The sequence below is a fragment of the Chanos chanos genome, chromosome 4, assembly GCF_902362185.1.
Source record: "Chanos chanos chromosome 4, fChaCha1.1, whole genome shotgun sequence".
Taxonomy (NCBI): Eukaryota; Metazoa; Chordata; class Actinopteri; order Gonorynchiformes; family Chanidae; genus Chanos; species Chanos chanos.
The window spans coordinates 2,589,500-2,600,940 of record NC_044498.1 but is presented as its reverse complement, the minus strand read 5'-3'; the positions used below and the strand labels follow the sequence as shown (position 1 = coordinate 2,600,940).

General features: G+C 42.2%; 1 protein-coding gene across 1 annotated transcript in view; it reads right to left on the bottom strand.

Annotated features, from left to right (window-relative positions):
* fndc4a (fibronectin type III domain containing 4a) overlaps positions 1–11,441 on the bottom strand; it is a 19,954-nt gene continuing 8,513 nt past the window's right edge. The window contains exons 3-6 of the mRNA XM_030772670.1: positions 8,474–8,678; positions 3,097–3,186; positions 1,797–1,930; positions 1–42 (exon numbers count right to left, since the gene is read on the bottom strand). Of these exons, the coding sequence (XP_030628530.1) occupies positions 1–42; positions 1,797–1,930; positions 3,097–3,186; positions 8,474–8,678 (471 nt within the window). The remainder of the gene's footprint in view (positions 43–1,796; positions 1,931–3,096; positions 3,187–8,473; positions 8,679–11,441) is intronic.

The window sequence follows — 11,441 nt, the reverse complement described above, 5'->3', positions numbered from 1 at the left end:
TTAGACCTCGATGATGTTGATTGATGGTACTGACTGATGAAACTGCAATAAACAGGAAGAGAGCAAAAAAAAGAGCGACGTCACAGCTCAGAGGAGTTCCGTCCCCATTCAGTGACACGCCCATTCACTGTGATGTCAGGGGAGTGGATGACCACTGGGAAATTAACAGAGAACCAGTATAATGATGGATATCAGACCAACACACTGCACACTGACAGAGACCCTCTGCCTTTCAAACATATAGAGAGCATCACAACACACTATATGTTGAGGGGTAAAAAAATTAAATGAACTAATACTACATAATGTCATTATCTGGGACTCATTAAGAAAAAGATAATACACATTTTGTGTCCCTGGTCCAGTACATGTAAACCTTTTGCTGTGTATTTTTTGCCATGAACTTGCAATTAATTTCAAGGGCATTATTTTCACTGCAACTGAAGTCATTACAATTTTGTCAGATTTGTTAAGCATACAAATGTATGAAATTGTGTCTTAATGCAGTTTGAAGTATGTGATAGTGTCTGTTTAGTTAATTAGATTTCCATAAAGTTTGGAAATTATGGTAACCATGATAATGATGATGATGATGAGGAGGAGGAGGAGGAGGAGGATGATGTCATCAGTGTGGGCCAAAGCCCCCGGACTTTAATATGCACAGTAAAGATTATCAGTAGGAGCCAGAGGTTGAATCATACGATTTTGTTTAAAAACAAAAAAAAGAGAGAGAATTGCGTGTGATTCACTATAATGTTTTCCATCCCAAGTTAGGAAAAATGACAGGTTTGACAAGAAAAACAATTTAAAATAGAAGCATTTGGGCCAGCTGGGGAGTTTGCCTCATCTCATATGAAGCTTAACGGGCATAAAAATGCGTGAAAAGTTTTCGTGGTAAAAAAATGATGAATCCAAAACACGCTTTAATATGTTCTCCGTTGTGGGAGGGGCTTCCAAACTCATCACAGTGCATCAGCGCAAAAGACCATTTAGATAAGGTATAGCCCTGTTCTCAGGGCTTTTTGGTTGTACTTTGTGGAAAGGCTGAGGTGGTTTGAATGCATCTGTTTAATTTTTTTCATTTGTTCGTCCTTTGCTGTTAAATGGAGACGTCCTGTGTCCTTGACTGAACACTCCGTTTGTCTCACACAGAAACAGAAAAAAAGGTCCCATCAATCATGTTAAAGAGGCCCCGCTGAGATCGTTCTTGTGTAAAGAAAAGGAAATCGATTCGTTTAAAGCCTCTCTCCTTTCTCTGGTCCACCTGTCTTCAGGTGTGGCTAAGTGCTTTATCATTTCTCATTTCTCCCTTCTTCAAAATGCAACACACACCTGACCTCACACACACACACACACACACACACACACTCTCTCTTTCTCTCCCCCCCCCTCTCTTTCTCTTTCGCTCTCTCTCTCTCTCTCTCTCTCTCTCTCTCTTTCTCTCTCTCTCTCTCCCTCTTTCTCTCTCGTTTGTCATAAGGAGACTGAAGCCGTATGAGGTGAGGGGGAAAAATGCATTTCACATTTTCAGGCCTGCTGGCAAAGCCCGACATCAAACAGAGTTTATCAGAGTGTTGCTCTGGCCAAGTCAAACTTTTATCCATCATCTGGAACACTCTTTTACAAGCAATGAACAAATATATGGATGTGAAAGCCAAAAAAGCAAAGCAAAGCAGAAAAATCGATGGGAAGCATCTGAAAGAAACAAATAAAACAGAAGGGGGGGGGGGGGGGGCACCAGTGAAATGAAAGGTGCAGTGTCTGACCCAGTTTGCCTGGCTGAGAACGATTCCCACCTTGCTGCGGAGAAGCCCTCCGCTGTGATGCTCTGGCGTGCTCCTCTCCGAAAATGGCTTGGCCTTCTCTTTACTGGCGCTCGGGTCGTTGTCCTTGATGATGTCATATTGGCGACAGAAAAGGGCGATCACCGCTACGGTGGGAGAAAACGCAAGGAGAACACGCCGCTCAGACGTTTTACAGAATCGACATTAACGCATTCACATTGACATTGACACACTGACATTAATGCATTCGCGTTGGCAAATGTCAGAGCATTAACATTCAGCCTCACATATAAATGCAGTGTTTTAAGAGCGTCGGACTGTCTCTCTTCTCTCTCATCTTACGCTGGGTCTTTTTGGCTCATGACAGTAGAACTGTATACAGAACGGGAAAATGAACTTGTTCTCCATTTAAATGCAGGTAAATGGCATGTCGCGTCATCAGTCGGCATTCATTAGTTTAAGCTCTGATGAAGTGAATTCATAATTATTCCATGATGTGAGAGAAGCTGAATGGGTTTGGAGCGAGAGAAAAACACTTAAAGAACTCTTCTTTTTCTCTCCCTTTTTTCATTCATTTTTCATCCCCCCCCCCCCCCCCCCGCTTTTTTTTTTTCACATTGCGCAGTCTGAGCATCTCAAGTCAATGTTCATGGCTGTTTTGGCATTCATACCGTATTCAGATCTTAGACTTAATGATCTGACTTTCCCTGGGTATTTCATTTATTTATTTATTTATTTATTTATTTTTATCTCTAAAGCAGTATATTCAGACGGAAATATTGCAGCCCGTTAAAAGACACCTCATTTGTTCAGCGAATTTTCACACACTGACAACCGAATCATGATGGTCCCCCATGTTAATTTTATCAAATTTATACGCTAAAGAAAACAACTACTATGTTCCATAAGTCTAAGATCTGAATACCGTATGAATGCCAAAACAGCAATGAACATTCACTTGAGATGCTGAGTATGTTCCATATTTTTATCATGTTGTATACCACAGCGTGTTGTGAGGGTATCTGAGTCGTACATTCATACAAGACATCTACACTCATTAGGGAAATTTTCTGGAAACTTCACGAGCGGTAGTCATTGAGTTTTGAGCAGCAACGTTTGAGTCTTTTCGGTGAATTCTGATGTGGTCTACAAAATAAATTCCACAAGAGAACAGAGTAAAAGAAAAGATGAAGACAAAAAGAAAAGGAATGTTTGTTTTCAAATGTCACTGTTCCCAGACGACTATTTGCTACCAAGCCATCGTAGCTTTGACAGCACGTCAGCGGTCCACAGGTGGCCTAAGAGACGTTACCTGCCCACATGAGCAGAACAACCACAATTATGATCATCTCTCCGGTCTGCAGGTTTCTGGACTTGTCCAGGCCTTGAACAGTGGGGTCATCTGTGGGAAAGAGAGAGCACACACATTTCTCAGTCTGTCAGGCATGTGTGGAAAACCAGACAGCCCAAGAACAGCTCCTGGTCATATGGACAAATATGCCAACTGTATGTCAGCTTAACGACAAGATACTTGACCAACAAATGCTGTTACAGAAACAACACCATTTTGTATGCAACTTGATAGATGAATTCTAGAGCTCTCCGTCAAAAGAAAATTGTGATGAACTTTTTAACATGGGAAATACTTTGAAATTCTGAGCTCTGGGCAAATGAAGAGGGCGACAGAGAAAGGAATCCAGTTTCAAAGAGAACAACATGCACATTAACGACCCTTTGAATTTACTTTCCCCTTAGATCAGCTCTCTGTTCAGACCACAGCCATACCAGATAAGATGACATCTCTGTCACTTCCTCTCCACCAGCACACTAAAGGAAATGTGCTGGTCTAACCACCCGTCTGTCGAGATCATTCATCCCCAGTTAAAAAAAAAAAGATTCATTTCGACCCCATTTCTGCTCTTGGCCCAGCTTCTTCCCTTGTGTGGAATCGGTCCAGATCACTGCTCTGCCCACTTGATCTTCTTCCGTAGTGGATAATGGGGAGATAGTGTTGACTCAACACACACCATCTGTCATACATGTGAGGGGTGTGTGTGAGAAGAAGGGAGAGAGGCTGACAAAGTAATTACCGATAGAGGTCATTTGTTTTGCCAAGTTTTCCAATTACGATCGAGTCGTACAGAGATCCACTGCCTTTCTCCTGCTCGCTCTCTCTCTCTCTCTCTCTCTCTCTCTCTCTCTCACGCGTGGTCTGCAATGGAGGGGGGGGGGAGAGGAATGACAGCCAAAGCCACCCGTCTCATCGACGCCGTTGATGAATATTTATGACAGGAGTGAAATTTCTCTCTCTCCGGTTGAAATGAACGAATTTCACAGAGCGTGCGTCTCTGAGCCAGGGCTGAATGTGGGTAAAGAGATCCAATGCAGCAGTGCTGACGTGTTCATCTAAGAGGAGATTACATGTGTGGGAGGGTATGTCAAAATTATCACACCACACTCCTGCTCCTGGACAAACATTATTCTGGTGCTGGCAGAGGCCAAGAGGTATATCACATATGCACCTTCCAGTGACTGGGACAGATACACATAGACTCAAGCTCCTCTACAGTAGTTTTAGCGATCTCTCCAAAGATGCTGATACACACACACACACTCACATACACATCTTTGTGGTCCTTTGCTTATGAGAAACGCAGTCTGTGAACACTAATGTCCTGAATTTAGTCAAAATAACCAATCTGGCATAAATCTCATGATGGTGTCAGACTCCATGTACACACAGTATTCTGCTTAATATTTCTTTTCATCCTAACTCCTGTTATTCCTGATAAGCAGCTGGCATGCCTGACAAAACACAGTGACTGCTATGATTGACAGAAGTCTGAGGAAGTGGTTTGTTTCAGTGAATGCACCATGAGATAAAGCTAAAGTTTCACGTCGGGTTGAAAGGACATCCTGACAAAGGGCCGAACGTGAATTGGTATTGTATTTGACAGAATATTGCAAAGTTGAGAAGTTTTCAGAAGTTTCAATGGGAGAATAGGAGCCAGCTGGCTTGTCAAAACCTTTCAAAGGCAGATATTTGTGTGTGTGTGTGTGTGTTTGTGTATTGACTCAGAATGCACAGCGTTAACTATGGCATCCTTTTGAAGAATCAGAGTAATTGTGCCTACGGGGAACCAACTTTGGCTCTGCCTGACAGTTTGCCCCCGAAAAAATCCAGCAGCGTGTGCGCGCGTGCGTGCGTGCGTGCGTGCGTGCATGCGTGCGTGCGTGCGTGCGTGTGTGTGGGAGAGCAGGAGCTGTCTGTAGCATCAGGGAGAAAAACCAGACAGATTACTCACTGATCTACTTCATGTGGTTTAACCCACCACTATTTTTACATGTTTTTCTTCCCTCTGTTTTGAAGGTAGTTATTAACAGAAAAAAGAAAAAAAAACATAAAAAAAGAGAAATGAATAACGGAAAACGATGAACGAGTACATAATGATTGAGTCGTGAAAAATCAGTCTCAAGTAAGGGACATCAATTTGTTTCATATGCATTTTAATGCAATTTACTAATACGTCTCTCTGTCATAATGGAAATGTTGAAGTCACTGAAACCTGTGAGTTTCTGAAGCGGTACGTGAGATCTAACGGCTTTTAAATGAATTGTTGATTCCTAAATTACTGCATTAGTCACAGAAACTTAAAAAAAAAAAAGAATGGTGTTGAATGCCTCAAAAGAAAAGCCTGAAAAATGACAACCAAACCGTATTTACCACAACATAGTCTCACCCAACGATGTACGGCATCGAGTTTTATTTACTGTAGGACTGACCCCCCCCCCCCATGGCAGAAACGATTCACGTGTTCGGAAGTCACGTCCTTCACCTTTCTGTCCCACATCCGAATACATTGTTTATATTTGGAGAATAAAAGGGGATGCCTGTGTTGCACCCCGAACCCAGCTGTTGGCACGGCAACCATCTTATGGGAATCGCTGAGTCTGATTCTTACTCCGCGTGGCAGAGTGACAGCCAAAGACACACAAAACCATTTTAGGCAGACCGGTGGTCTCTATGGTACTAACGCCATTTTCCGAAAAAATATTTACATATCGCAGGACGATAGCGCCTACGTACACAGGGATAAACACATTCTCAATTTTAATGTCATTTTATGAAAAGTTCAAATAAAGTCATACAGTTCCCATGGCTGCTCCTCAAACACTACATCTAAAGATTACGGGATTTGTCGGGGAAGTTGTGCACTGTGGAATCTGGGGTAGATTTCCTCTGCTTTCATCACTCTGAAGAACTGGAGGCTGCCCCGCCACACGACTAACCCAGCACTACACATGAAACGCTTCCTATCTTGCGTGAGAGTATTGTTGGCAGTGATAAGTCATGTCATTATCAGTGGGGTTTGGATGCAGGCACTCCTATCCTGTGATTAGATTCACACTGAATGAAAATGTCTGTCTGTAAAAATGAACGACCGGCATCAAAAGACATCAAAAGTAAGATTTGACTCTATACGATATCGAGTTAAAATTCAATTACATGTTATTGGATTTGGTCAACCAGCGTGTCTCTGGTTCAACTATGTTCAAACAGAGCTGAATCAGCGCCCCCGCTAAATAAAAAAAGAAACAGCTCTCGGTGTTGAATCAAGTGTGTTAGGCCTGGGTTTTAAAAAATCTTGTGTACTCCTCTGAGTCCCCCAAGGCCAGCCTGGGGAACTGACCCAGATCAAATAAATATTTGAAGAATTTAAATCACTGGGCCATGTCCCAGTTCTCTTACATGGTTCCTTTAGCTCATAGCCCCTTTATACTAAAGTTACACCGATTCCAACAGGACTGAACGCGCTGAAGCAATACCAAAACAAACACCACATTATTGTCTTACACTGTCTTCATTAGGGCATACTCCCTCGTACTCCTGTTAATTAAGGGAGCAAGGTCATAGGAGGCACTGATGAGATTTGGGACGGGGGCCTACTCAACTGAAAACCTCTAACGCTTAATGTTACTTTGACTGGGGAAAGACTATGGCGGACTGTCCTGAGTCCCATTTTCATAATGGAGAACATGATTCAGACAGTCAGGAGATTTATCATGGAAACCTTTTCTTTTCTTTTCTTTTCTTTTCTTTTTTTTTTTTTGTCAGTGCAGGTCTGTCCCGATGAGGCGAGAGCCAGTGTTTTTCTACATCCATCAGAACCTCTCCAGACTCCTGACACAGATGGATGAATTAAGACTCTGGCTGTGTCCTTACGCTGGGTGGCCAACAGGCAAAAGGATATACTAAATTAAAGGTGCCCCAGAATGCTGTAGTTAATCTTTTCTTTAGTGGGTTTTTTTTTCCTTTTCTTTTTTCTTTTTTTTTTTTTTGGAGTCAGCCACCCTCAGAAAAATCATTTTCTTCACATATACTGCAATGAGCCAGTGGCAGTCCAAAAGAAGAATTGGTGCATAATCTCTTTGTGTGTGTGTGTGTGTGTGTTTGTGTGTGTGTGAGTGCGCGTGCGTGTGTGTGTGTGTGTGTGTGTGTGTGTTTTTCAAATTGCAAAACATTTTCTTATGTGTATATATAGATCTGAATTGCACTTCACTGAGATGCAGTAATGTAAAACATTTACTTACATGTATTTATAAGCAAATGTTTTATGTTACTGCATCTCAATTCAGTACAATTCAGACAACATTTACCTTTCCAGAGTGTCTTAAGAAATCATATTAATTGTATTATATAATATTATTATGCAGATACTTGTCATTTATCTGCTTGAGGTAGTCTCTCTCTCTTCTGTCTATGTGGTTTTACTTGTAGAGCTATCATTGTTTTTACCCTGGCATGCAACAATTTGTCTTTCTCCTGCATATGCAGACAAAGAATATATCAAAACCACAAATGTGTGTATGGCTTTTCCCGAGCTCAGTGAAGCACTGAGTGTGCAGATGCACAAATGCATTTTTACAGAGTGTTAGAAATCTAATTGGGAATTGCATGGGAAGCAGGGAGGCATATGTGCATGAAGACTCAAATCAATAATGAATCAGGTGGTCGACAGAAAGCGAGAGAGAGAGAGGGAGAGAGAGAGGGAGAGCAGGAGAGAGAGACAGACAGACAGACAGAGAAACAGAGAGAGACAGGGAGAGAGGGAGACAGGGAGAGGCAGAGAGAGAGAGAGGGAGACAGGGAGAGACAGGGAGAGAGGGAGAGAGAGAGAGAGAGAGAAAGAGAGAGAGAGAGAAAGGGAGAGAGGGAGAGAGAGAAAGAGAGAGAGAGAGAGAGAAAGAGAGAGAGAGAGAAAGGGAGAGAGGGAGAGAGAGAGGGAGAGAGAGACAGACAGACAGACAGAGAGACAGAGAGAGACAGGGAGAGAGGGAGACAGGGAGAGGCAGAGAGAGAGAGAGGGAGACAGGGAGAGACAGGGAGAGAGGGAGAGAGAGAGAGAGAGAGAAAGAGAGAGAGAGAGAAAGGGAGAGAGGGAGAGAGAGAGAGAGAAAGGGAGAGATGCTGGAAAGTTCCTCTGAGAGTCTGAACGAGCTGGCTGCAGTGATGTGTAAATGTCCGTACCAAACCATTCTGCACACAAGAGAAACCTTACCTGTGGCTAAAAACGCCCTCAAAATGTTTTTTTTTTATCGAAGATGCACACACCTGTCTGTACGTGTTTGACTGAACTAAGACAGGCAGTAAACAGAAGTGGTTTTTCAGGTTAACAACTGAAACATACCCTGGTTGGAACTGTTGGACGGAAAGCGGTCAGTCTTTTTCAGAGTTCTGAAGTGGACCCTTTTGCTGGCCTGACTTTCACCGTACAGTCCGATGGACTGGACCTGAACAATGTAGTCCGTCTCCTCCTTCAGGTCCCACAGCACACAGGCCCGGCTCGTGGTGTTCACTTCCCGGATGAAGCGCTGCATCTGACCGTCCTGACTCTGAAGTGAGAACAGCGCTAATGGATTACAAACAGCAACCATTTCTGCATTTAACCACAGCGCTTACACCATCCCCATCTGACCGAAACTTCACAGACGTGGAAAATTAACTGCTGAAGCTGTAGTCAGAAAACTGTGATCATGTGTAAGTGAATAATGTTGAATGAGGAATTAACATGTCTCAACACATTCAGGTTTTTCATTTTGGAGCAGAGAAATGAGTTACACTGATATAATTTGAGGTTATTACATAAAACTTAAAACAGAGTGGGAAGAACAAAGTGGTAATCACCCTGGATTTAGACAGTAATGCCTCACACACACGCACACACACACACACACACACTCACACGCACACACACACACCCACACCAAAGAACCTACGTAGATATTCTAATTTCTAGGGAGTGCAGTAATAGCTCAGTCTCAATAATAAGAACAGTTAACATCAAACCAACAACTTTCAGTGATGAACCAAGACTTAACATGTGCACGTGGAGCTAAAGTGCCCATGGTGTTGAACATTCAGTAAGAAACGTAAGGGATTCAGTTGGCAGGCTTCAAGATCTGGTGCATTAACTCACAATCTTCCAACAACTGTGAGTTATGTCTGAATAGAGCTCTCAGTAATTCAGCCGTAATAGCCACAGTCGGACCTATATGGATTTAATGCTGTCATAATGCCATTAGACATTCCCCGACTGACACAACATTATTAAGTCATGTAGGCGAGGGAATCGAACCAAAGCCCGCTCTGTCCTTCCCTCTGGTGCTGCCTGATGGCTCTCATTACATCCTTTAGAGAAAGAATAATATGCACATTAAGAATCATGAATAATGAAAAATCCAGAAATGCCACTCTCAAAGTTAATACCAGACCCGCTGACGTTCTGTTTCATTAAAGACATATAACTCTGTTTGTAACTGCTCATCTACGGTTTCTTCAGTAGGAACATTTTTCGTGTTATTATGGACTTGATCCAAAATGGATTGAGTCTATCTTTTTTTTGGCATATAACACCCCATAGTGACAAAGTGCAAACACATTTTTTAAATTTTTCTGAATGAGTTAAAAAATTAAAACACTGAAATCTCTCACTTGCATATGTATTCATACCCTTTGCTATCACACTCCAAGTCAAGCTCAGATGAATTCTATTTTTTTTTTTTTTTTGTCCATCATCCTTGAGATGTCTCTAGAACTTGATTGCTGTCAATCTATAGCAAATTCAACCGACTGGGCATAATTTAGAAAGGCACACAACTGTCTATACATTTCACACAGTTTAGAGCGTATGGTACAGTAGAAATCAAGCCATGCCGTCTTAGGCATTCTCCAAAGACCTCTGGGATAGAACTGTGTTAATGCAGAAATCTGGAGGAAAAAAAGTGTTAATACATTCAAGGTTTAAAGGAACACAGTGGCTTCCATCATTGGGATTAGTGAATATGTAACTTCAGTTACATACTAGATGAACTAGAACCACTATGACTCTTCTGAGAGCTGGTCTTCTGGCCAGATTTGGCATTCAGGCAAAAAGGGCTGATGTTTAGGGAGGTGACCAGGCACTCTGAATGTCCTTGACTGGCCCAACCAAAGCACAGATTTAAATCCACATACAATCTGTGGACAGATCTAAAGATTACTGTCCACTGATGTTCTGGATTCAGTCTGACAGAGTATGAAACTATCTGTGAAGAAGAACAGTCAAAACAACCTAAAATCATGTGTGCAAAGCTGGTAGGAACATAGCAAAGAAGACACACGGCTGATACTGCTGCCAAAGGCAGTCCTGCAAACATTTGTGTTTGTGAAAAACACAAATGTTTGCAAAAATGTCTAAAAATGTGCTTTCAGCTTCGCATTATGGGGTATTGTGTGTCACCCGGTGGCAAAAAACGAAAAACAAAAAACAAACAACAACAAAAACAAACAAACAAACAAACAAGAAAACCCAATACAATCCATTTTTGAATAAGTCTGTAACAGAAGAAGTGTGGAAAAAGCGGAAGGGTCTGAATTCTTTCTGAGGGCACTGTACATGATAGACTTTGATCAAAAATCTTGTCTCACTTCTACCCAGATACAGGGCTTGAAGACAACCAGGCTTTCGGCTCTGAACGGCTCTGGGCTTACTGGATGTGCTCCCCAAATCAGGCACATATATTGGGGTCTCATTGTTTGGTCAGTTAGTAATATTGTAGGCATGCATTACACTTGTGAGTAGAGCAGAGACTATGCTGATGTCTCCTACACGAGTGTAGAAGGCCTCTGATCAATTAAACGGCTGCTGTAGGCTCCCACAGAGACGGAGGTTTAAAGATATCGGTTATTCAAACTCTACTGCCGCTGTTTGTTTAGTGCAGATTATTGTTTAGGAACGCGACAGTGGTTGGTCTTTGTTCAGAACCAATTTTTTTCTTTATTTACCGCCTTAAGCTGTACAAAATGTCAAAGCCAATAAATAAATAAATAAACAAATAAATACATAACCCAAAGAAAAATAGACTTACAGTCATATTTTCATCCCGTGTGAGAAAACAGATTTTTTGTAATCATGGAGGAGAGTTTGAGAAATTAGAAGGGTATCTCAGCCGCCACACTGTGGCCGCCACAGACTCCTGATGGTCCCAGAGACACGGCTCCTGTTCTCTCTCTGGCCTGATGTTACATATTAAATGTAACATGACAGCGCTGGAGACTTAATCACGTTTTCTACAAAGGCATAAGGACACATCCCTTCCAGTCTCACGTGACGCTCA